Source organism: Papio anubis, chromosome 8 (genome assembly GCF_008728515.1).
Source record: "Papio anubis isolate 15944 chromosome 8, Panubis1.0, whole genome shotgun sequence".
In the NCBI taxonomy this organism is placed as follows: domain Eukaryota; kingdom Metazoa; phylum Chordata; class Mammalia; order Primates; family Cercopithecidae; genus Papio; species Papio anubis.
The window spans coordinates 95629254-95655706 of NC_044983.1; the positions used below are offsets into that span (position 1 = coordinate 95629254).

At 39.6% G+C, this 26453-nt stretch overlaps 2 protein-coding genes across 13 annotated transcripts in view; one reads left to right on the plus strand and one right to left on the minus strand.

Moving 5' to 3' along the window:
• Positions 1–26453, plus strand: part of SPAG1 (sperm associated antigen 1) — a 96025-nt gene that overhangs the window by 66044 nt on the left and 3528 nt on the right. For 6 of the 9 annotated variants that reach the window (XM_021942530.2, XM_009213423.4, XM_021942531.2 and 3 more), the window contains 5 exons: positions 3573–3705; positions 5517–5643; positions 11350–11514; positions 12514–12885; positions 12992–13988. In XM_021942530.2, coding sequence (XP_021798222.2) covers positions 3573–3705; positions 5517–5643; positions 11350–11514; positions 12514–12885; positions 12992–13123 — 929 coding nt within the window. In that variant the 3' untranslated portion in view covers positions 13124–13988. Of the gene's footprint in view, positions 1–3572; positions 3706–5516; positions 5644–11349; positions 11515–12513; positions 12886–12991; positions 13989–26453 lie in introns of those variants that run through there. The other 3 variants (XR_004185887.1, XM_021942534.2, XM_021942538.2) reach the window with 2 other exon arrangements.
• Positions 1–26453, minus strand: part of RNF19A (ring finger protein 19A, RBR E3 ubiquitin protein ligase) — a 104082-nt gene that overhangs the window by 22214 nt on the left and 55415 nt on the right. The window contains exons 11-12 of one of the 4 annotated variants that reach the window (XR_002523907.2): positions 9439–9549; positions 6352–6452 (exon numbers count right to left, since the gene is read on the minus strand). Coding sequence is in view for 3 of the 4 variants with exons in the window: in XM_017962193.3 (XP_017817682.1) it covers positions 2261–2416 (156 nt within the window). In the remaining variant the exon portion in view is untranslated. Of the gene's footprint in view, positions 1–2260; positions 2417–6351; positions 6453–9431; positions 9550–26453 lie in introns of those variants that run through there. The other 3 variants (XM_017962193.3, XM_017962194.3, XM_031669692.1) reach the window with 3 other exon arrangements.

Consider the following 26453-nt stretch of genomic DNA (forward strand, 5'->3'; position numbering starts at 1 on the left):
CTAGAGCCCGTTATTAATAGGGCCTGACACAAAGCATTTGCTCAGTAAATAAGAACTACTTCTTACTAACAAAATGCATCTATAGCTGTGAGCTAGTACACCATAGCACAGGTATAATCAACAGTGTTTGAATTTTTCTGTCCGTATTTGTTTACTGATTGATAGTGAGAATGGATACCAAAGGTTTAAAGACACTGGAGGATAAAAGCTTGAGAAAAATTTTTCAGCAAAATCTTCCCTAATATTCTATTTCAGGGTTTCTATACCAGGATTGGGAAAGTACTATTTGACCCTATTATGTCAGAATTTTTTTTTTTTTTTTTTGAGACAGGATCTTGCTCTGTTGCCCAGGCTGTGGTGCAGTGGTGCAATTTTGGCTCACTGCAGCCTCAACCTCCTGGGTTCAGGCAGTCTTCCCACCTCAGCCTTCTGAGTCGCTGGGACTACAGGTGTGTGCAACCGTGTCTGGCTAATTTTGTATTTTTTATAGAGACAGGATCTCATTATGTTGCCCAGGCTGGTCTCGAATTCCTGGGCTCAAGCAATCCTTCTGCCTCAACCTCTGAAAGTGCTGGGGTAACAGGTGTGAGTAGCCTAGACTGTGTGAGATCTTTTGAAACATGAAACATGGGCAGAAATATCTGTGATTTGAAATAAAAGATGAAAAGTAAACTAGTATTTTATACAATTTGTGCAGAGGGAGAAATAAGATTATTGTTTACATTCTGAGTTTACATTATAAATTTAAGGGGCTGGGCATGGTGGCTCTTGGCAGTAATCCCAGTAGTTTGGGAGGCCATGGCAGGAGGATCGCTTGAGGCCAAGAGTTCAAGACCAGCCTGTGAAACAAAGCAAGACCCCCATTTCTACCAAAAAAAAAAAAAATTGGCTGGGTACGGTGGCTCATGCCTGTAATCCCAGCACTTTGGGAGGCTGAGGCAGGCAGATTGCCAGAGCTCAGGAGTTTGAGACCAGCCTAGGCAACATGGCAAAACCCTGTCTCTACTAAAAATACAAACATTAGCTGGACGTGGTGGCACGTGCCTGTAGTCCCAGTTACTTGGGAGGCTGAGGTGAGAGGATGGCTTGAGTCCAGGAGGCAGAGGTTGCCGTGAGCTGAGATTGCACCACTGCACCACTGCACTCTAGCCTGGGCGACAGAGCCAGACCCCATCTCAAAAAAAAAAAAAAAAAAAATAATAAATTTATCTATCAGAAGATTTTAAGATTGCAAAATCCAAAAGTTTAATTTATGGATTTTTATTATATATCAGATTATTCCATAGGATAAACTTATTACCTAGATTTAAAACTTCAAATTTTAATATTTTGTGTATGTTTGAAAACTTGGTTGTAAGTAACAGAAAATCTGTTGACTTAAAGTGTAAGGGACGGTCTTGGCTCATGTCACTGAAAGGGCCCAGAGAGGCTGTAAATCAGGCTCAGCTCATCGAGGCTTAGGCTGTAGCAGGAAAACAATAGAACTGTAGCAGTTTTAGGCTTTACATCTGCACATATCAATGTCCAAAGAGAGAGGGAAACCATTGCTTTTGATGGCATTAAGAATGAGGAAATAGCCCAGACTTGGTGGCTCACGACTGTAATGCCAGCATTTTGGGAGGCCAAGGCGGGAGGATCACTGAGGTCAGAAGATCGAGACCATCCTGGCTAACACAGTGAAACCCTGTCTCTACTAAAAATACAAAAATTAGCCGGGCGTGGTGGTGGGCACCTGTACTCCCAGCTACTCGGGAGGCTGAGGCAGGAGAATGGCATGAACCCAGGAGGTGGAGCTTGCAGTGAGCCAAGATTGCGCCACTGCACTCCAGCCTGGGCGACAGAGCGAGACTCCATCTCAAAAAAAAAAAAAAAAACACCAAAAGAATGAGGAAGTACATTTCCTCAAAGCCCAGGCTTTTTAATCTGTTATTCTATTCATCTGAATTGGACCATGTGCCCATCCCTGAGCCAATCTCTTTGATGAGGAAACGCCCCATGCACTGACTGGCTTAGACCTGGGGTTTTGATCAGTGAGGTCAGCCTTCCCTGAACACGTGGTCTGAATAGGAGAGGGGTGATAGCTGAATGAATACTGAGGTCCCGGAAACAGATTCTGAGCAGGTTGTCAGCGATGTTCACGGCAAGTTAATAGGGATAGTCTATAATTCTGGTAATGAGCAGTTCAGACTCTGATTACAGATGAAAGAAAGCCCAACTTATAATGCCTCAAGTAAGCAAAAAACTGTTTATGGGCACTTACTATGGACAAGTCCCCAGGTGGAGTGGTTGCAGGGATGGCTGGATTCAGGACTCAGAGATTCCAGTTCTCCATCTTGGCCTCTTACTTGCTCTGATGGCCCCATTCTCACAACATCCCTTTTTATCACAAGATGGCAAAATAGCTCCTCTTTTGAGCCTTAAATTCCACAGGAAAGAACAAGAATTATTTTACAAGAATCTTTCAAAACATTTTATCAGCTCTTATAGACCCATCCCTGAACAATTGGATTACTATGGCCATAGGACTGATGTGCTGATTAATAAAATGATTATCCCAAAAGTTAGGGCTGGGGTGAGGTTTGCTTCACTTAAACCAAAGGAGCAGAGAATGAAAGATATATGATTTCCCAAGGAAATTTGGGGTGCCAGATAGATGTTCACTTCAGGCGTTAAGAAGAGTGTTCACTATTCACAAAATAGTTGCCAAACAGAACACTGTGGATATTTGTATCCCATTTCATTGACTGGTTCTGTCGTATCCAAGCTTAACCAGAGGTCTGAAGTGCTCCTGTACCACTGTAAAAGTGCTGTGTGAGGCAGCATAGATGGAGATGACAGAAAACACTGAGGGTTGCTAGTTCACATGTGCAGCCTTACTGGAGATTCTGCCTCTTGTCATATAGTCACCTGAGCCCTGTTAGCATTGTTTGCTCAATTCTCTCCATCTCTAAGGTGGTTCTGGCCTCTGTCACTGTCTTTAGAATCCTAGTAGAGAAAAGATGGCATGTCAAGATGGATAACATGATGAAATTATTACTTGTGTCTTTTTTTTTTTTGAGATGGGGTTTCGCTCTTGTTGCCCAGGCTAGAGTGCAACGGCATGATCTTGGCTCACCGCAACCTCCGCCTCCCAGGTTCAAGCGCTTCTCCTGCCTCAGCCTTCTGAGTAGCTGGGATTACAGGCATGCGCCACTATGCTGGCTAATTTTATATTTTTAGTTAAGATGGGGCTTCTCCATGTTGGTCAGGGTGGTCTTGAACTCCTGACCTCAGGTGATCTGCCCGCCTCGGCCTCCCAAAGTGCTGAGATTACAGGCGTGAACCACCGCACACGGCATTTGTATCTTATTTTCTAATTAGAAAATAATAGTATCATAATTCTATAATTACTTTTACTTATAGCCTATTTGTCATTTTAATTTGTCTACAAAGTTTTGTTCCATTTAGATTTTTGCTCTGCATGCTGTGTGGTCAAGTTAATTTGCAATAGAGGATTTACTTACAGCTCTACTTAAGGTTTCATAGAGGTCTGTGTACAAATACTTCCTCTTTTTTGTTTTTTTGTTCTATAGATGAAAAAACATTTAAAGCCCTTAAGGAAGAAGGAAATCAATGTGTAAATGACAAAAACTATAAAGACGCCCTCAGGAAATATAGCGAATGCTTAAAGATTAACAATAAGGAATGTGCCATATATACAAACAGGCAAGTTCTTTGTAACTTTATATATTTCTTATGTTAATAGTTTTGATTAAAAATATTTTAAGTAACTTATTAACACAAATAATTGCCAAAGTTTTTGTGATGGTTCTAGGAATTTCTATAGCAAGCTGTCCTAACCAAAGGTTTCTTAAAGAAATGAGACTGCAGGAGTTCTACAGAGACTGGAAGCCTGAGGTGTGGGCGGGATGGGAGGTCTGACATAGTATGTGCCACCAGGTTCCCAAAAGCGACTGTGGCTGCTTTGACTTGTGCAACTCTGATTCAGCATTTCCTGGCTTGCCGGCCTTGTTGCAGCTAGCTGGGCCTGGGCATTGTCCAGTGTGGGAGGAGCAGGAATCAATGACCTTTCAAAATAGTGTCTTACGGAGAACACCCTTTTCCTTCTGAAGTGCTGCGGGAAGGCACCAGCGTCATTGATAGTGTGCAGCAGGAATGGGCAGACTGTTGCTCAGGTACCATCTTTACCTCGTGGTAAAAGATACCTATATAGAATATAGTGATAGAATATTGGACAAAAGATGTCACTAAATCCAAAAGATGCCACTGAATCCAACATGTTTTTCTGCCCTTCTCCTGTTCAGCCTCTGTAGGATTGGGCATTATTGGCCACTCAGTTTTCTGTGAAGACTCCTCCTCCTCTTGGCTGCAGAGGAGGCAGGCAGCTCATTGCCTGCTTCTCTTCCTCTCCCTCTCCTTCTGTAGGCTTTTCTTTCTCTAGAATTCTCATAGTTCTGAGGGTCTAGATCCTTTTTCCTTTCTACATACTCTCGAGGCCATTGCATCCTCTCCCCAGGTCCACTTACTGCCTTACAATGATGTCTCCCAAATCTCTGTCTTCTGAGCTCCAGACCGAAGCGCCCCTCATCTCTTCTGCACTCAGGGCTGGATATCATCCCCGACCTCCCTCTTCCAGTCAGCAAGCTCAGATGCTCCTACCTTCTAAATCCCAAATCCATCTTCAGCGTGACCCTGTCTCCTTGCCACCACCCTCCTGTCATTCCCTTGCTCTGGGCCATTTTCCTCTCCTAAATGTCCACAGCACCGTCTTGGTGTCCTTGCACAGCTTTGTTCCATCATCTCATTCCCCAAGCTGTAGCCAGAGGGACTGTCTCAAACATGGCAAACGTGTCAGCCCCTATTAAAAACCCTTCATCGGACTTCCAGTAAGCTCAGTTTATAAAGCTCAGCCTCCTTGACATGACTTCCAGTGCCCTTCGTGATCTGGCCTTCCTGCTCATCCAGCCTCATCCCTGCATTCCAGCCATATGGAACTCTTCTTAATTCTTCAAGAACACCATATTCTCTCCCACCATAGGTCTGTGTACTCGCTGTGTCCCTGGCCTCCACTCCCCGCTACCTCTGTCTGAACTCTTCCAACCCAGTGCGTTTACATTGGATAATTCTTAACTTCATACTCTAGATTTTGACTTAAATGTCACTTATTCCAGGAAGTCTTGCCTGCCTGCTCTGCGCCTTGTCTCAGCCCCACTGAATCTGATGTAGTTCTCAGCCGTGTGCTCCCAGAGTACTTTGCACAGATTTTATTGTGTTCACTTGTTTTAATGGTCTGTCTCTTCCACTTGATTGCATCCTCCTTGAGGGCTGTGACTGTATTTTGTTTGCAGTTGTATCCCCAGTGCCATATAATTGAATCAAATGTTAAGTTTCAATGGAAACCGCAGTGGTATAGAAACAGACATATTGAGCTATTTTCTGATTTTTCTTAGCTATCTAAACTTATAGATACCCAATCTTTACCTTTCATAATACTGAGTTCCGTTGCATTATGCCAGAGCTCTCTGTTACTTGAAGCTGTGCCAGTTTGAAGAGGCAAAGCAGGACTGTGATCAGGCACTTCAGCTAGATGATGGGAACGTGAAAGCCTGCTATAGACGAGCTTTGGCTCATAAAGGACTCAAGGTGAGGAAATCTTCATTTTAATGCATAAACTTCAGTTCTGAACAAATCAAGTGGTTTTCAAAGGATAAATCTCCAGATCTTGGGATGGGACTGAGATTATTCTTGGATTTAATCCTAGAACTGTACTAACCAGTTCTAAAACCTTGATAGAGGCCTCAGATTTCACCCCTAACCATAATGCGAAACTAGATTGCTTCTAAGATTCCTTCCAGCTCCAAAATGATGATTTGTTCTCTAGTTTTCTGAGGAATATTGTTAGTAGGTTCATTTTAAGACACAGGAAGGTTTGGTACTGTATTACCAAAAGCTAGTGGTAATGCTGCTGGTTCCTCCAGCAAGGATTGGTGTTGGAGGTTGGGTGGGGAAGGCATTAGAATGGAAGATGGGTGACCCAGCGGAAGTTGAGAGAGACACGTCAGTGACTTGAAAGCTTATAGTGATCTGGGCCTTAAACCAGCTGATGGTCAGTGTAAGTCTGTAGAATGCCATTCTTCTCTAAGAAAACCATACCATTAGTTTAGAAGAAAGTGGACATTGTCACTTTTCTTCATGCAGATTCTTCTGCATGGAAATCCTAATGAATGAGTGTTCATATTTATAGAAAATAACATCACAAAGAAAAACCAGAACATACTGGAAAATAGTATTTCCTGAAATAATTTTCTTAAAACTCAATTTTATTAAGGTGTAATAAGATGAAGGTCATACATTGTAAGTATGCAGGTCATTGACTTTTGGTATGTGCATATCCTCTTGTAGCCAATATCCCAATCAAGATAAAGAACATTTTCTTCCGAAGGTGCTGTGTGCTAAAAATTAAAAATAACATTTTCATCTTTCTAGAAAGTTCTCTGTGCCCCTGTACAATAAATCTCCCTCCCTCCGCCCCTACCCTCAGGCAGCCATTCATCTGATTTCTACCACTATAGATTAGTTTTGATTCTTTTGGACATTACCATAAATCATATAGAATGGACTCTGCTGTTTGGCCTCTTTCAGCATAACCTGGTATTTGTTTATACTGTGTGGGTATCAGGAACTGTTCCTTTTTATCACTGTGTTGTATGAATATATCACAATTTGTGTATATATTCACCAGTTGATAACACTTAGGTTGTTTCCAGTTTGGGGCTGTTAGGAATAAAGCTGCTGTGACATTCTTGTGCACATTTTTAATGGATGGACTTGTTTACAAACTGTACAGCTGGAGGCCAGATGCGACTAGGAGTGGGGATAGAGGGAGATGGTCAGATCCTGAGGGGCTTGGTAAGCCATGCTGAGGAGGCTGGACTTAATTCTGAAGGTGGCGGAGGCTCCAGAGCAGGGTAAATGGTGGTGTAATGAATCAGATTTGGGGACCTCATGGAAGGTTGATCAGAGGGGCCCAGGATGAGGAGGAAGGCAAGTGAGAGATCACCAAGGTGAGAAGCAGGTACCTGAAGGAAAGTAATGTCCAAGGAAAGGGAGAAGTATGTTAGCTGCTGTGGCTGCTATAACAAAGCACCACAGACTGGGTGGCCTGAACCACAGAAATCTATTCTGGAGGTGGGAAGTCTCAGCGTAAGGTGTTAATAGGGGTGGTCTCTTCAGAGGCCTATGTCTCTGGCTTACAGATGCTGTCCTCTCCCTGGGTCTCCATGTGGCCTTCCCTGCGTGTGTGTGTGCGCGCCCACATCTTCTCTTTTTATAAAGACACAGTAATCTTGGACTAGGTGGGGCCTACTGATTTTAACTCGATTACCTCTTTAAAGGCCCCGTCTCCAAATATGGTTACATTTTGAGGTACTGGAGGTTAGAACTTCAACACAGGAATTTCTGTGGGGACGTAGTTCAGCCCATAATAGAAGAGAAGGGGCCAATTCATGGGTTGATGGTAAAGTTGACAGGACATAGCAGTCAAATGTCTAGGGGAAGTGATGAAGGGGATGCCTCCCAGGTTCTGGCTGGGTGGCTGAGGGCAGTGGTGTGATAGTGGGGAGCATTCAGGAGCAGGGCAGCTTGGGAGTGGGGAGAGGATTGTTTTGACTGATTTAGTCTGAGATAGTTGTTTTAATTCCGTGCCCATCACTGAAAAGGAAACTATCTAGGTTCTGCAGGGAGAAGAGCAGTCATGTTGCATAGGATAACAAATGAGGACCACCCAGGTGCACCGCATGGCCAGCTTTTCCAGATCATAGATCCACTCTGGTTGCAGTGCAGTCATGCCTGCACGTCCTGCCAGGACCCCTGTGCTGCCCTGTGACCCCCGCCCCATGCTGACAGAGCCACACAGTGTCCATGTGACCCTAACACATGCCTCCCCTCTGGCCCTCTTTTTTTTGGTTAGCAACACACTCACTTCTTAAAAAATTTCCTAGATGGTGTATGGCACCACAAATTAAAAGAGACTCCTTGAAATGTACTCACCTCTTTGAGCTTAGTAGATTTGGTAAATGAGGATCTGTATGGCTTACGAGTTTACAGATGGCCAAACTCTTGGAGCATGTTTACCTCTTAGTGGCTGCCTGACTTTCTGAACCTGGTGAGCTGACTAAAGGTCAGAAGCTGCACCCTAATGAAAGACTGGACTTTAATTTGTGTGGGTATCATCATTAATACTTCATTGGACTTTTCTATTTCCTTGGAATGAATTCTAGAAATTGTATTATGATGCACAAAAATAATCCCAAATTTGAGTAATCCTATCCCACCAGATTATGAGGCTGGTAGCTTATAGCTTGATTTGTTGTCCAGTAATTTGAGGTATGTGCCAGGTGAATTTAATTTCAGAATTCAAAAAAATGTTTGAGAGAGACAGGGTCTCACTATGTTGGCCAGGGTTGGTGTTAAACTCCTGGCCTCAAGCAATCCTCCCACTTTGGCCTCTCAAAATGCTAGGATTACAGATGTGAGTCACCATGCTTGGCCTAATTTCAGGATCTTCAAAGGCCACAACTGCTTATAGAATGTGTCAGAACTCACGCCCAGGCCTGTTTGCCCAGGGTGACTGCAATGAGGAAGTGGCACAGGGGCTCACCATGGTAGGTGCCCTGCCTTTAGCTCCCAGCTCAACACTATGCTTTTCTCAGATCTTCTGTTTGTTTTCTGACTTTAATAGTTATTTTTAATGGTGCTAGCTTTGAAAAATATGAGCTTTCTTTAATGTACAGCTATTCTTTGTAAGAAAAGATCACTGAACATTTTGCTTTTATTTAAAATTTATTTCTCTTATTGAGTGCCAATTATGTGCTACGTGTTAGGAGTATAGAGGTGAATAAAGACATGGTGCCTACTTAGGGAATTTACACCCAATAGAGGATGCTGCAAGATCCACCCAAAAGAGGATGCCATAGAGGATGATACATACAATTGTTATGTATCAATACAAATATCAAAAAGAATATCATAAAATAACTTTACTTTTATGGTTTCATCAAAACTATTAATGGTAAATATTATCACAAACATGTGATCATAATACATCCCTTTTTAAAGGCCTAATGAGGTTGTTAGCAACTTTTATTGCCTTTCTTGTCAAAGCCACATTTTCTGTTTTTTTGTTGTTATTGATTGTTGTTTATTTTTGAGACAGAGTCTTGCTCTGTCACTCAGGCTGGAATGCAGTAGCATGATCTTGGCTCACTGCAACCTCTACCTCCCGAGTTCAAGTGATTCTCCTGTCTCAGCCTCCCGAGTAGCTGGGACTACAGACATACACCACCACGCCTGGCTAATTTTTGTATGTTTAGTAGAGACAAGGTTTAGCTGTGTTGGTCAGGCTGGTCTCAAACTCTTGGCCTCAGGTGATCCACCCACCTCAGCCTCCCAATGTGCTGGGACACACTTTCTGTTTGTATGAGCTCTGCTCTTCCCTCTACACTGCATGGCTGGGTTCTCTTCAGGTCTTGACTTCTCTGACACCTGTAACTGTAGAAAAAGGAGGCTCTCTTGTTAGTATCCATCTCAACCTTTAGTTTTCTTCATGGCATCAATGACAGTCTGTAATTATTCATTTGTTAACATGTTTTTAATTGTTTCCCCTCATAGGACATAAGCTTCCATAAATGCAAGGCCTAAGTCTGTCCTCCCTCGTCTTGTCCGTGGTCCTCTTAGCTCCTGGCACATGGACATGCTCAGAGACCATCTGTGAGTGAATGAGCCTGGCCCCCTCTTAGCTGCCTCCTTGCCCAATTCTGTCTACGCCCTTGCTGCCATTCTACCCTCTCTTCATGCTTGTCTGCAGTGCTAACACTTGTCAATGTGCACTTTTTGTTTTCTTATGTCTCTTCCAACCAGTCAGGCTGCTCTTTAGGCAGAGACTTTCTGGATTCATGAAAATGATCCCATTGACTCCTAGGGTGTTGAGCTTCCATTTCCAAGGCTGTGGCTCACAGGTCTCTATTTCCAGTCCTTTCCCTTGAGCTCCACACTGTGTAATCATCCACTTTCTGGTCATTGCTGTCGTGATCATCCCATTCTTCATTTTTAAAATGGGAACAATAAAAGGTAATATTTATAGGGCTGTTGTGAGAGTAATACTTGTAAAATGCTTAAAATGGTAAGAATTAGCTTGTATTACTTCCTCAGCTTGCCCTCCTGCTCCACTCCCTTGCCTTTCAGGTATGGCTCCCTGCCTAGAACACTTAGAATATACATACAGTGTCATTTTCCCCCCTAGTAGGTTGCAGTGCTGGTGTAGGACAGTGGTATCTGGAGATTTGTTATACTTTGTAAATAATTTACTTTTATAAATTAGAGCAGATTTAAGGTTATCCCTTTAAATATATCCCTCTTGCTCTGGTGTGTTGCTACGGGGGAGGGGAAAGACATGTGGGATTACAGCTAGGCCCCCAGGAATGTCACATAATCACTAGCTCAGCTTATCTGTGCTCAGCCTCTTGTGCATGCTGTTAGTGATGTGTCATGAATACTTAAAGAGGTTACACATCCTTGCAGCTCTTTGCCTCTTCAGTTTGGTTTATTCAAAACATGGGTCTAGTCTGTAGTTTAGAACATAGCTTGTCACAACAGACTGACTTTGGGGCATCTGTCTCTGCTACTAGATTCAGTGGTCATGTCTTGTTAAATGCCCTTTCTTTCCCCTCAACTTCTTCAATGTATTGTGTGACTCATGGAAGATTAAATGTTGACTCTAGCCAATTTCAAAGAATAAACAACCTGGAAGGATTTTATGGAACAAAAGTATTATAATAACTACCATTTGCATAGTTCTTTATAGGTTTAAGCCACTTATTATTTATTCATTTATTTCTTGGTACAGCCTTGTGAAACTTTGAATAGAGCTTTTGTTCCCTTTATGTTAAAGATGAGAAGACTGAAGCCCAGAAAGGTTAAGTAGGATCTTGTTTAAGTTTCATTGCTAGTAGGTGCTAATACAAGGATGAGTTCATTCTTTCATTTATTCATTCAGCAAGCAACAAGTGCTTAATGCGTCAGGGACTGGGAAGGTTGTGGTGATACAGAATTTAACTTGCGTTTTCTAACTCCAGATCCTGTGCTTTTTCTTCTATAGTAGATGTTCACTGTATTATGGGTTATAATATTTCAGCTGCATACTCACCCCTTAGGCTCACTTTATAAGAGTGGTATTAAAGTGGACCCTGCACACATACTGCACAACTCACTTCGTCAACCCCACTCCCACTCAGGTTACTCTAGGCTCCTTCTATTTATGAAAGTTATTTTCTCTTGTCTTCCTACTTACAGAATTATCAGAAAAGCTTAATTGATCTCAATAAAGTTCTCCTACTAGACTCAAGTATTATTGAGGCAAAGATGGAACTGGAAGAGGTAACTAGACTCCTTAATCTTAAGGATAAGACAGCATCATTCAACAAAGAAAAGGAGAGAAGGAAAATTGAGATTCAAGAGGTATTTGTATTTGATTATCTTTTAAAGTACTCTTTTGGGGACCTTAGACTGGATTCTAAGGTCATATTCCTATGAGTTCTAAAACATTTTTAATTTTTGTTTTTATTCTGATGATCAGTGACAAAATTTTAACCAGCAACAAAATGTCTCCTTTGCAATGATAGCCATTTATTTCCCAACGTGGGTCCATGGATGGTACTGGGAATCTCTGCGTTACTGCAGTTCTTCCTTTCTTTGGCCTCCATCTGTACTGCTCCCACTCCAAAGTACACTGGGAACCAACGGCCACTGACTTTGCTTCAGGGTACACCTGGAGAATCCTGACGGGACTGATTTTGTTACAGGGGCCCTGAAAACCTCACCTCATAGAGGTTTTCCAGATTGATTCAGACCTTTTTAGCACTCTGAAATATGACTACCTCATCAGAGATCTCAAACTACCTCAGGATCAAACTGCCTTTGTGATTCAGATAACTAAAATGTTTTTCTCTAATATTAGGGAAGAATGTTAGGCTGTGAATCCCTGTACATTCATGAATGCTAATACCCCATTTATAGTCTCACATTTCCACTAAGAGTAAGAGGCTAATATGTAAGAGAAGCTAGGAAAGTTTTTTTTTTTTCTCTCTTTAAGGAAGGAAGAAAAAACTGTTTTAGGATAATCGAGCAATGTAAGCTAATTTCTCTGTTAAAATTTATTGTGAAAAGGAGATAAAACTGATATGGGCATTTATACAACAATTGTATTTATGGGAAGGTCTAAAAATTAAATTTTGTTGTCATAGTTTCAATGTCAAATAATTTTTTAAAACTTTTATGAATTGGATCTTATACCCTAAAACTTCTCTTCCTAAAAAAAATTATTACAAATTTTTCACTTGGAACTGGACTACAATACAGTCTACTAGTAGTTTTCAATTCTCATTCTGACAGACGTACTTAGGGTATGTGTGGTGATTGTGGTTCAGTGTCACAATGCGTTTTTTTTACCTCATGAAGGTGAATGAAGGTAATGAGGAGGAGCCTGGAAGACCCGCAGGGGAGGTCTCCACGGGATGCCTTGCTTCTGAGAAGGGAGACAAAAGCAGTGGGTCACCAGAAGACCCTGAGAAACTTCCGATAGCCAAGCCTAATAATGCCTATGAATTTGGTCAGATTATAAATGCTCTCAGTACCAGGAAGGATAAAGAAGCCTGTGCACATCTTTTAGCCATCACTGCACCAAAAGATTTGCCGATGTTGTTAAGTAACAAACTTGAAGGGGATACATTCCTCCTCCTCATTCAGTCTCTGAAAAATAATCTTATTGAAAAAGATCCCTCACTGGTGTATCAGCATCTTTTATATCTGAGTAAAGCAGAAAGGTTTAAGGTAAGTGGCTAAGTATTTTATTAATACAGATTGGTCTTATTAGGGTTTCTGTAACTTAAAAATGTTACTTATGCTAACATTCTTTTTCTTTTTTTGCTGCTTTTAGATGATGTTGACACTAATTAGCAAGGGCCAAGAGGAGCTAATTGAACAGCTGTTTAAGGACCTTTCAGACACACCAAACAACCATTTTACTTTAGAAGATATACAAGCCCTAAAAAGGCAGTATGAGCTTTAAATCAAGATAATTAGATTTCTTCCATGCATGTACGTGTTCCAGGCATGTTAATGAGATGGTATTGTAACAGAGTTGCATGGATAAAACCTGGCCTAGAAAAGATCTTTTGGTCTGCACTATAAAACATTTTACTTATTTTCCTACATAGAACATGTATATTCTACAATCTGCTTTTTATTAGTTGTAAATATTTTCTTATGTACCAGAGCCAAATAAGTATATTTGAAACTTGCTAAAAATGCATTTTAATTTATAATATACATATTATTTTAATTACTTGTTAAAATTTTGAGTTAAGTTGCATTTCTTTGGGCTATGAAGGAGTCCTCTTAAGTTTGATAGAAATGAATTTCTTTAACATTCTTTTTTAAAAGTGGCAGTCATTAACAGTGATTATTATATCACATATCCTGCTAAGATACACATAAATCCCATTTTGTACTAGTACTCGTGGGTTACAGTCAGTTGAAATGAAATGCAACACTGAAGTCTATAATAAGAAATGAAATATTTAGAGCTATAAGAGGAATTTATTTTTTCTAATATGGAAACATTGCCTAATAGGTAAGAACAAAAATTGCCAAAAATTTCTACCACTTTTTACTAGATTTTAAAAAGCTACTTTCCTTTATATATTGCTTATATAAGCAAAAACCAACCACTGTATTAAAGCAAACTAAGCCTGCATTTATATCTGAATTATTACCTCCATATTTTACCAAATATTTGAATGTCCCCCTTTCCCCCCTTTTTTTTCTGCTTTTATGACTACATTTATTCCTTTACTGTAAAAGAACATGAAGAACTCATATATGTTGAAAGCTCCTTTGTTGACTGGGTCAAAGTGAAGGAATTTCAATCTCCATCAGTGTACTGTCATTTATTGCTGCGGTTTATAGTGCGTTCCCCCTTTCTGGAGCATTTTCTTATTCACTTAGAAGTGAAGATAAAAGTTAGTATCATGTTTACTATTTCCATATTCATTATTATTTTATCTAATCTTTTATAGTTACAGAATATTTTAACTCATCTTGGGTAAACAGTATCTTTCAAACTGTGCCATTTTTCTTTGAAACTGCTTTCTTTGTTCATAATTGAAAAATCTGTAATGGGACTTTAGTCTTCAAACAAAATTTCTCCTTTTTAATGTGACTGAATTTTTATAAAAGTAAATGGTGGATTGTTAGACACGTATCCTATGTATGGAGTTTACTTACAGAAATGGGACCACTCTTTTCCTATACATAGCAACTTGAAATTAACTTTAGAGACATAAGGGAACTTTCTCTTTTGGTGCCTGACACAGTGACATTAATAACTGTAGGTGATTTTGTTGAGCTTTGTGCTGGGCACTGTGTGTCACTTATCACACATTGTCTAATTTAATCTTCATAACTCTGCTACAGATGAGGAAACAATAGAACAGAAGGTTGTATAAATTAATGAGGATTTACAAATGTTGCAAGTGCTCTCCAAGATCCAAACCTGGGCAGTCTATCTTTTGAGTTCATATACTCTGTGCTGTGTAATGGAAAATATTAAATATGTGAATGGACTAATGGTTCAGGTCCTTATTCCTTAACAGCTACAGATGAGTAAAAGCAGATCAGTGAATGTAAAGTGGCAATTTTGGTATTTATAGTGGTAACACAGAGCAAGAGGAATGCCCAGGCCTGCCTGAGAGAGGGTTAGGAAAGGTTTCTTATGGGGCACAGTTCTTCCACAGCTTGAGTATGTCATATGGATAAGAGAAAAGGATGTGCCAGGCAGAGGAAACAAGATGCAAGGGTATCAAAGTGCATATTGAAGGTGCAGGTTGAATGAAAGTGTGAAGTTACTTGGCATGTTCAGAGAACTGCATGAATCTTAATATTACTGGAACATGTGGCTTGTGTGATAGCTGGATAGAACAGAAAATTGCATAAAAAATGGCAGAAAATATCACAATTTTAATTATACTCTGGCATTCTACTCTTAACTAAGACCTGGTTTTCTTCCCCTTCTGGGCATACACAAGATTGTACTTTTCAGCCTCTTTGTAATTGGTTGGGGCCACATGACCACTTCTGCCAGTAGGGTTTAGGTAAAAGTGATGTGTCACTTCTGAGCCAAAGTATGCAAGATCTGGCCCCAAACCCTCCCTGATCTTTTCCCTTGCTACAGTGACAAGGCTTCCTGTTGCAGTCAGTGCAGTTACAAGATGACTGGCTTGGTCAGCCTGGTTCTTTGAATGCTGGTTTGAAGCAGGGTTCTGCCAGTCCATATTGGACACACAGAATGAACAAGCTTATGCTTTTTTTGTTAAGCCACTGAGATTTTTATTGTTGGTACTATACCCAAACACTTAACCTCTCAGTCTGTTTCTGTATCTCTTCTTTCTTCAGCCTTTAAATCTTTCCTGAGCTTCGACTTGTAAAGCCAACTTCAAACTGTTCATCTCTACACAGATGTCTCAGATACTGTAACCATACATGCCCTAAATGGAACTCTGTCCCCTGAAACTCAGACTTCACTTATCCCATAGTTCCACAAAAGCATTCACACACTGGCCTAAGAAACCTGGGCTTCTAAACTTTCCTTGCTCTCAGTCCCCACATCTAATATTTCATCCTGGCAGAGATTTCATTACACAAACATGGAACACACACCCAAGATTAACTGCGTTTGCACAGGATGTCTTACCCACATTGTTTTGGTGTTTCTGAGTTTACTTGTCTGACATAAAATATCTGGTTCAGTTCTGTTTCCCAAAGTGCTCAGCAAAATGCCTGGCATAATAGATTCAGTAAATTATTCACTGAATGAATGATGCTTAGTAATTTTATAATTATATTTGTGGGTACATATATTACCTAAAGTATTTTAGTGGAATGTCAGCACTTGTTATATCTAATTGGTTTGCTGTAAATTGTGTATCTGGAAGGAGAAAAGTCTCAAAAGTAATTCCATACAGAGTGTGGGTTATTTAATCATCAGAGCTTAACTCATGCCTTAGGGACTTTATGAACAAAGTTTCTAGACAAAAAGGGTGAAAGACAAAATGTTAGAAAAGGAAAGGAAAGAAACTAAAAGTCCTTGAATTAAAACTGTGTGACAATTATTTACTAGGTGTAAAACATCCGAGCAAATCACAATCACTCTGGGCTTAAGTTTGCTTATTTTTAAATGTTAAGTAAATATCATCTGGGATGACAGGTTTGTTGCAAAATAACATGAAAATACTTCCTAAATTGCACACTTTTAAGAGACTAATATCATTACTATTTCTGGCTCGTGGGCAATGTGAAAGTTACCTGTGTGCAGATCTTGAATGCAGGATTCCACACCTCCTATGTCCAGCCTCTTAATGTCTGGCCTCTGGAGTTGTTAACACATGCTTCCATGGTCACCCTCAGCCTCCTGATCTTAACTGAAGTAATGGACCATCCCATAGGACTACTCCAATCAGCTTCCCCTCCTCTTGACTCATCACCAGATCCTCTGCCTCCAACTGTTCCTCTCTGAAAGTAGTCTTACCCCTCTCTAATGCTGACCCCTGATCTTATCCCTCCCTTTTCTTCTAGGTCTCTCCTCTGAGAATAATACCTTCTCTTTCGTATCTCCCTTTTCATTGCTGCCATCCTGTCAGCCTATAAACCTATGTAGCTATTCCTCACCTAAAGAAAAGTCCTTCTCAACCTTCCATCTTTCCATATACCATTGCTTTCAAAACTGGATAACTTTGTTTACAAGACAAAATGAAAAATAAAATGATTCTCCATTTTCCCCACCTCTCATTGAATCCTTTTTTGAAGGAATTTTGGCTTCTGCCTCCCATCACTATTGAATTAAAACTCCTCTCAACATCCTTGATCAAACCCAGCAGCCTTTTTTTTTTGAGACAGAGTCTCGCTCTGTCACCCAGGCTGGAGTGCAGTGGCATGATCTTGGCTTACTGCAAGCTCCGTCTCCAGGGTTCATGCCATTCTCCTGCCTCAGCCTCCCAAGTAGCTGGGACTACAGGCACCCGCCACCAGGCCTGGATAATTTTTTGTATTTTTTAGTAGAGACCGGATTTCACCGTGTTAGCCAGGATGGTCTCGATCTCCTGACCTCGTGATCCGCCCACCTTGGCCTCCCAAAGTGCTGGCATTACAGGCGTGAGCCACCGCGCCCAGCCCCCAGCAGCCTTTTCTTAGTCATAGAATTGTATTACATTGTAGCCTGGAGAATATTGTTACAGATCATCTCATCTAAATCGTTTCACTTATATTGAACTCCAAATAAGAACACACATAAGGATATTGTGTATTGTGAAATGCTGACAAACTGTGACTGGTTTGGCCCTTTTGCTATCTGGGATTTGAGGGAAAAGGTGAAATTTGGAAGGGAAAGAAAGCAAACCTTAAGGACAGCTATGATACTGAGTCTAGACAGGCTATTATATTTCTTAACTGCTCAGAGTGAGCCATAATCTAGGCAAATTCAGAGAGTGCCTCCTTCATGAGCAAGATCTTAAAATGAAAAGGCCTCTACAAGTTGAGACTGCAAAGTGATAGATATATTGAGAATTTGTTATTTGTCAGGAAAGCTTCAAAGACATGGAGCTTTTAAGCTTAACCTTTTCATTTCCACTTAGGCATCTTCGTGAAAACTCCCTTTATCCTACCAAGTGGTGATGCCTATTGGTAGTATACTATTCACTAGAGGCCTCCCAGGAAGTAGTTCAGAAGGCTTGATTCTATGTTATGTGCAGAGATTAAGCATGAGTTATGGCACAGCATGTTGTTAAAGTGATTTCAAATGTATTTTCTTATAGTTTCTTTCCTAACACATGGGTTTTGCTCTCTAGGAAGAGGATGGAGCAAAGTGTGTAGTTGGAATTTGTTTCACTTTCCTATTAGCCTGTAGGTACCACTCAGACCAAAAGGACTCCCTAAAAACTGATGTGCAAGTCACAGAATTCTCCTGCCTGAGCTCTATCAAAAAGGGATGTCTGTAAGGAGAAATCTATCTCTAGAGTACTATGAATTTTGTCACGTTTATAGGTTTTTCGCTTGTTTTTAGAGACAGGGTCTTGGCTGTGTTGCCCAGGTTGGAGCGCAGTGGCATAATCATGGCTCACTGCAGCCTCAACCTCCTGGGCTCAAGCAGTCCTTCTGCCTCATCCTCCTGAATAGCTGGGTCTACAGGCGTACACCACCATGCTCGGCTTTTTTTTTTTTTTTTTAAAGTAGAGACAGGGTCTCGTTATGTTACCCAGGTTGGTCTCAAACTCTTGGCCTCAAGCGATCCTCCTGCTTCAGCCTCCTCAAGTGCTGGGATTACAGGCATGAGTCACTGCACCCAGCCGAGTTTATAGATTTTGATGCCTTTTGCCAAAAATCAAAGAAGTGGCCGAAAGTCAATTGATATCAGAAGAATCAATGAAAAGCAAGAGACTAACTGCTTTCAGCAGCTCTCCTTTTCCTCTGGGAAACTGCTTAAGAGCACAGACTTTGGCATCAGATACACCTGGTATCAAATCCCAGCTCTACTTAGGAGCTGTATGACCTTGCAGTCTTCAGGTTCCTCGTCTGCAAAATGGGGTATCTTCCTACCATTTAGGGTTACTGGTTTATGTGGTTAATGTAAAATGCCTTCTGTTATTTGATAAGCACCTTATCTTTCCTTCCATGTGTCTAACTGCTTTCTTAAGTATAATGATCTCATCTATGTGTTAGAAAAACATAAGAAACCTCTTTTCAAATAGTATGGACACCTTAATAGTTATTTACTGGAGAAGAGGCACATATTAAGATCCCTCCAATAGCAATATTAATATGGAGAGAAGCAGTTAGTCTTGGACCTCTGGTGCCATCTCCTGGAAATTAGTCAGTCATGGTACAACAGCCAAGAGGTTACCCCACAACTTGAGCTACAGAGAATGTTTGCAATAGCATCTTTATTTTCCAATCTGTCATTGTTTTGAGGATGAACCAATACACTAAGTCCAGAGTCTGGTATAGGCTAATGGATGCTTAGTAAAGTTTGCTGAATAAATGAATCCAGAGGACACTGCCCCATTGGTGTTCTTGTCGCCACAGTTCAGATTAGGAAGTTCCTATTACAGAAATGTTTACAATGACACTCTAAATATTTCTCAAACAGTAGTTCTTGAAATGTTTGCACAGAGTCACTTGAGAATCTTAACAATCTAGGGGGCTGGAAATCTAAAAATCTCTCTTATGATGCTTAGGGAAGTTAGAATTTATGATCTACTGGCATAGAAGCTGAGGATGCAATAATTAACATCTGAATTGCATAAGCACTGCCAGTGAATGACACTATTTATGACGCTCTGAATAAGTATTGTGGGGGATACACTTTTAAAAAGATAGCCCCTGCTTTTAATGAGCTCATACTTCATCTGGAAAAAAAACTGGCAGTAACACCAAGTGCAAGAGACTCTCCTAGGAGAAAACAGCATCAATGAAACGTTCAAGTGTTAAAGGTACTAAAAGGGCCAAATAGGGTTACTCGAAAACATTTCAGGAAGAGGTAAAACCTAAGCCATGTTTAGAAATAGACTCAGGTCAATGAGAAGGAAGAGCTCAGTGTGACTGGATTACTTTACTGTAGAATTTCCAGTACCACATTGCACAAGGAAGGAACTTGGTAAGAAAAATTCTGCCACTGCAGGTATGCTTCACAGTACAGGAAACACAAACCAGACAGGAGACTTACAAAGCAACCTGAATTAATATTCTATTTTTAATAGTGACCCAAGTTCAAAAATAGCCTAAAATTTAATCTTACTACCTGCCATTAGATCTCTTTTGTATCAGTTTCCCATCTGTAAAATAGGACCAATTTGTTTTTATTTTTAAAAAGGCCAGGGTGTCCCTTTTGTATCAGCTGTTTTTTGTTCTTTGTTTTGTTTGAGACGCAGTCCTGCTCTATCACCCAGGCTGGAGTGCAGTAGCACAATCTCGGCTCACTGCAACCTCTGCCTCCCAGGTTCAAGTAATTCTCCTGCCTCAGCCTCCCAAGAATCTGGGATTACAGGTGTGCACCACTTCGCCTGGCTAATTTTTTTATTTTTAGTAGAGATGGAGTTTCATCATGTTGGACAGGCTAGTCTTGAACTCCGGACCTCAAGTGATCCATCTGTCTCAGCCTCCCAAACTGCTGTGCTGGAATTACACACTGCCTGGCAAAACAGGACCAATTATTTTCTGTAATTAAGCAGTGGATTGGGACGACTACTTCAATAAACATAATTTTGATCCTAATTCATACTTGTTCTAAAACAAGGGCAAAGATTTTGTTAGGGTGGCTACGATAAAAAAGGTGGGCAATAGTAAGTACTGGTGAGGATGTGTAGAAATTAAAAACCACATACACTGCTGATGGGAATGTAAAATGGTGCAGCTGCTTTGGAAGTTTGGCAGCTCCTCAAAAACTTAAACAGAGAGTTGCCATTTTGATCCAATAATTCTGCAACCCCTATTACTGAAAGAAAGTAGAAAACATATGTTCACACAAAAGCTTGTACACAAATGTTCATAGCAGTTCTACTCATAATAGCCAAAAAGTGGAAACAACCCAAATGTCTATCAACTAATGAATGGATAAACAAAAATGTGGCATATCCATACAACTGAATATTATTCAGCCATAAAAAAGAATGAGGTAGTGATACATGCTGTCCCTTGGATGAACTTTGAAAGTAATAAGTGAAAGAAGCGGGACACAAAAGGCCACATTTTATTATTCCATTTATGTGAGATGTCCGGAATGGACAAACCCATAGGGATAGTAAATTAGTAGTTGCCAGGGACTGAGAGGAAGGGGAAGTGGGAACTGACTACTAATGGGTAAAGGGTTCTTTCTGGGGTGATGAAAATGTTCTGGAGTCAGATATTAGTAACAGTTGTACAACCTTGTAAAAACACTGAATTGTACACTTTAAAATGTGAATTTTATAGTATGCAAACTGTATCTCAATTGTGAAAAATGAACGAAGTGGGGTGGGGAAAAGCAAATCACCCAAAGTAGTGAATAACTTAAGAGGCAAACTCTGCGGTTTTCCAATCAATCCTGATAAGGCCACCTACTTGAGTTTTTCAAGAACTTGCCAGGAGGGATAAAAACTGAGGAAGGCCGAAAGTCTACCTCCACCCCATCACTGGAAACAAGGTAAAGATGTCCTCTTACCCTTTCTATTTAACACTGTACTAGAGGTTGAAGCCAGAAGGGGTTAACATGTTATAAAAGGCATCCAGATTGGAAAAGAAGTAACCTTTCTTTACTTGCAGACACAATTATCTATGAAGAAAACCCTATAGAGGCCTGGCAGGGTGGCTCATGCCTGTAATCCTGGCACTTTGGGAGGCCGAGGCAGGCGGATCATCTGAGGTCAGAAATTCAAGATCAGCCTGGCCAACATGGCGAAACTCTGTATTAAAACACACACACACACACACACACACACACACACACACACACACACATTAACTAGGCGTGGTTGTACACGCCTGTAATCCTAGCTACTCTGGAGGCTGAGGCAGGAGAACTGCTTGAACCCGGGAGGCGGAAGTTGCAGTGATCTGAGATCAAGCCACTTTGATTTACAAGGTCGTAGGATTCAAGATCAATATACAAAGATTATTTTATTTCTGTATACTAGTAATGAATGTAATCATAAATTGATATTTTTAAGAGATCTGTACACTGAAAACTATAAAGCACTGTTGAGAGAAATTTAAAAACTGAAAGGACAGATATACTGTATTCATGGATAGGAAGACTTGATATTGTTAAGATACCAGTTTTCCTCATATTGATAAATAGGTATCAATGGTATTTCAGTCAAAATCCCAGCAGACTTTTTGGTAGAAATCTAGAAATGGATTCTAGTGTAAACACGGTATTCAAATTACTGGGAAAAGGAAAGATTACTTTAAAAATAGTGCCATCACAAATGGCTTTCCATCTGGAAGAAAGTAAAACTGGACCTTTATATTACACTAAATGCTAAGATAAACTGAAGATAGATTTTTAAAAATATGAAAAATTCAAAATCTCACTACAAACTACCCAAAGAGACTACAAGTATAATTTAGAAAGAGAGGAGAGCTTAATCATGACCAGAAGGTCTAAAATATTACAATTAAAGACACACAACAGGTTTCATATTGCAGAAAAAAAAATGTAAAGAGTATGTGGAAACCCTGAACTATCTGCATCTTTTCTGTAAATCTAAAAATATTCAAAAATTAAAAGTTTATTTAAGGATAAAATAGAATGCACACACAATGCTAATAAATAGTCAAATGACGTATGTGGAGAAAAATACAAGAGTCAAACTATTAACAGCTACAGTATAAAGATATGCTTCTTTTCTTTTTTTTTTTTAATTTATTTTTCTGAGATAGAGTCTTGCTCTGTTGCCCAGGCTGGAGTGCAGTGGCATGATCTCAGCTCACTGCAACCTCTGCCTCCCGGGTTCAAGCTATTCTCCTGCCTCAGCCTCTCAAGTAGCTGGAATTCTAGGTGTGAACCACTGCACCCGGCCCTATTTTCATTTTTATTTATTAACAGAGATGGGGTCTTACTATGTTGCCCAGGCTAGTCTTGAACTCCTGGCCTCAAGTAATCCTCCTGCCTCAGCCTCCCAAAGTGAGCCACTGCACCTGGCCAAAATACCTTTCAAACTGACAAGAAAACAATAAAAATAAATAAAAATAGACAAAGGATGTAAGAGCCAATTTAAAGAACAGCAAATTCAAATACCATCTTCCACCTCCTAGGCCCAAAAAAAAAAAAGAAAACACAAGATGCTATACACATTTACTAGTCAGGAAAATGTAACATTAGATAATAGATATTACTTTACACCAAACAGTTTAAAAATTTGTAAAGCTCTAATACCTATCGTTAGTAGAATGCAGGGAAAAGAGAACTCCTGTATTGTTAGCAAATTGTAAACTGTGACAGCCTTTTTTGGGAGACAATCTGGTAACCTTTTAAAAATTCAATATACATGGACTTTAACCTAGTCATTTGATTTCCTTGAATCTATCTCCCATACTTAGAAGTACCAGAATATAAGGATGTAAGTATTACAATGTTTTCTGCAGTGTTTTATATTGAAGAAAGAAACAACAAATAACAAAGTGAATGCTCATCAATATGAGAATGTCTGAATAACTGCAGCACATCTATACTACAGAATTCTTAGGCAGCCATTAAAAAGAATGAATTGGAGTCATACAGTTGACTTGGACAGATTTCCCAAAGATATTACTGAGAAAAAAATCAAGAAAATTAACGTACATATGCATTGTATGTGACTATGAACATGGAGAAAACTGGCATCACACACATTTTGTCATTTGCACTGGTTATGGGGGAAGATAATGAGGGAAAGAGGCAGAGAAGAGAAGGGGAGAACAAAACACAGAAAGGTAAGGAAAAAAGGATGGGGAAATAATTTGTTTGTGCACATTTTATTTAAGCTTTCAAAATAGAAAGTCTCTAAAACATCAGTTCATGATACCTCTAAAGCAACTGTGATTTCTTTATCTAGTTAAAAGTATTACATTTTCTTTAAACAAGCAAAAAAGCAACAAAAAGCCCCCAAAAGCAAAATTAAAATGTCTTGGCTATATTAACCCTGGAAATTAGGTTCCAATGGCTGTCATACATGATAGAGTATTTGTAAACTAACGTATTTGGTATAAAACCTTGTTAAAAGTTAACTGTCTTTTCAGCCACTGTATTGTTTCAAACAACTTATTTTACTGTACAATATTATGAAGTGACTGGTTATCAACCCTGAGTCCACAAACATTCTCATTCCCTTTGCTCAGTTGTTGTTCTGTCCCATCAGAATTTCCTATATAAATACCTTTATATATACTATATAAATACTATAAGTATAGAAAAAATAAAAGGAAAGACAAGGTCCCTGCCCTCATGAGACTAGAGTTTAAGATTTGTTCTCCTAATATCTTGAATACAGAATTAAGAATCTGGAGGTATTAATACCTGGAACACACAGTGTTATGAATGTCTATATTTTACCTCCATGCAGGACAAAAAGTGGCAGAAGTATGTGCTCCAGTGCTATTTAGGCAAAAGGCTAGAAAGAAAAAAAAAAAAGCGAAAGCAAGACTATCTTGTCACCAGCCAGCCCACACATTCTAGAATTAATCAACTCTTACAGAGCAGAGACTGCCTTATCTTACTGCTTATATAGATGAAAATGAGCTGCTTACTAACCCTGAAAACCTGGCTCTCTCTTGTACTAAAAAACAAACAATTCAAATGCAGACAGTCTTAATAGCAATTTCTACCAAACATTCGAGGAAGACATCATTCCAATCTCACATACTCTGATCACTGAAGTCTGCCCTAGGTTAACATTTGAAGAATCAAATTCACCACATTAACATATCAAAGTAATCACAATTATATAGCAGATGCTCCCCCCACCAAATAAACAGCCAATAAAATTCAACATATTTTCCAAGGTAAAAACTCTTGGCAAACTAGGAGTTAGAAGATAATTTACTAAATTCAATAAACGATATCCTATAAATATATGTGCGACAAATAATAGCTGAAATGATGAAAGGTTTCCCTTTGAGGTTAACAAATCAACAATGCCCCCTATAACCACTGCTATTCAGAAGTATACACTAGAAGTCCTGGCCACTGCAAAAGGCCAGAAAAATAAATAAATGATGCAATGATCTAAGAGAAAAAAACCAAAACAATGGGAATACCACCTCTACCACTTAGCAGCTGTGCAACCCAGGCAAATTACTTAATATCTCTGTGCCTCAGTTACCTCCATCTGTAATGAAGATAATACCTCCTTCAGAGTTGTTCTGAGGAATAAGTATTTTATTTTGAACCAACTCTAATGATAATTAAGACTTTAATATATAATTTGATATACAATTATCTTTTGCACCTTTCTAAATTATATGACCCCTATTCACTGTTCAAGGTCAACTTAATATTAGTTTTTAATTTAACTTTTAAGTTCAGGGGTATATTTGCAGGTTTGTTATATAAGTAAACTTGATAAGTTGTATTTTTCTTTTATTATTTTTTATGTTTGCTTTTCTATAAGTTACTATTTTAAAAGTGCTCAGAAAGTATTTGACACTTCAAAGCACTGTAAAAGTGTTTAATACAAATATTCACAAATAACTGTACAGTGATATCCCAAAGAATCTGGGGATAAACCATTGGAATTAAAAGAGTAAGATTCACCGATACAAAATTGTTATACAAAATCAATGGTATTTCTGTATACTATTAGTTACGAACAGAAAATGAGGACGGGCGTGGTGGCTTAACGCCTGTAATCCCAGCACTTTGGGAGGCCGAAGCGGGTGGATCACCAGAGGTCAGGAGTTTGAGACCAGCCTGGCTAACATAATGAAACCCCTTCTCTACTAAAAATACAAGAAATTAGCTGGGTGTGGTGGTGGGACGCCTGTAATCCCAGCTACTCGGGAGGCTGAGGCAGGAGAAAAGCCTGAACCCAGGAGGCAGAGGTTGCAGTGAAGTGAGATCACACCACTGCACTCCAGTCTGCGCAACAAGAGTGAAACTCTGTCTCAAAAAGAAAGAAACGACATTTTAAAAATATATCATTATTATAGGATAAAAAATATCAAGTACCTGGGAATGTACTTTAACAAAAGATGTAAAAGACTTCTATAGGGATAATTATAGATTCAATGTAATCCCAATCAAAATTGGTGAAACACAACAAGGTTATTCTGTTTATGGAAATGTAAAGTGCCAAGGACAGTCAAGACACCAAGGAAAAAACAGTGGCAGACTTGACCTATTAGATAGCAAACTCAGATTTCAAGACTGATGTCCACATTGTCCACTAACTCACCTTGGAGATGCTTCTGAGATGTTCATCCACCAGGTATGTTTACATGGTTCCTTCATTTCCTTTAGATCTTGGCACAAATGTCTTCTAACAGAGACTTTTCCCGTTTTGCCCTGTATAAAACAGTACTGCTTCCCCCAAACCCCAGTCACTCTTATTGTGCCCACCTCAAATTTTTCATAGCAACCATCATCTGGTTATTTTACATCTGGTTCCATTATTTTAAGCTACATGTACATGTTTATTATTTTTGTATCCTCCAAATTCTAATATAAGCCTTCTGAAGCCAGGGTGTTTATTTGGTAGTATGTTGTTATTTCCAGCATCTACTTTGTTGAATGAATAAATTGGTAGAAGTCACAAAAATTCTGACTAGCATATGATGTACAGTGATTCAATTTGAACTAAATTTTAAAACTGCCAACTTTTTCATATCCATCTATT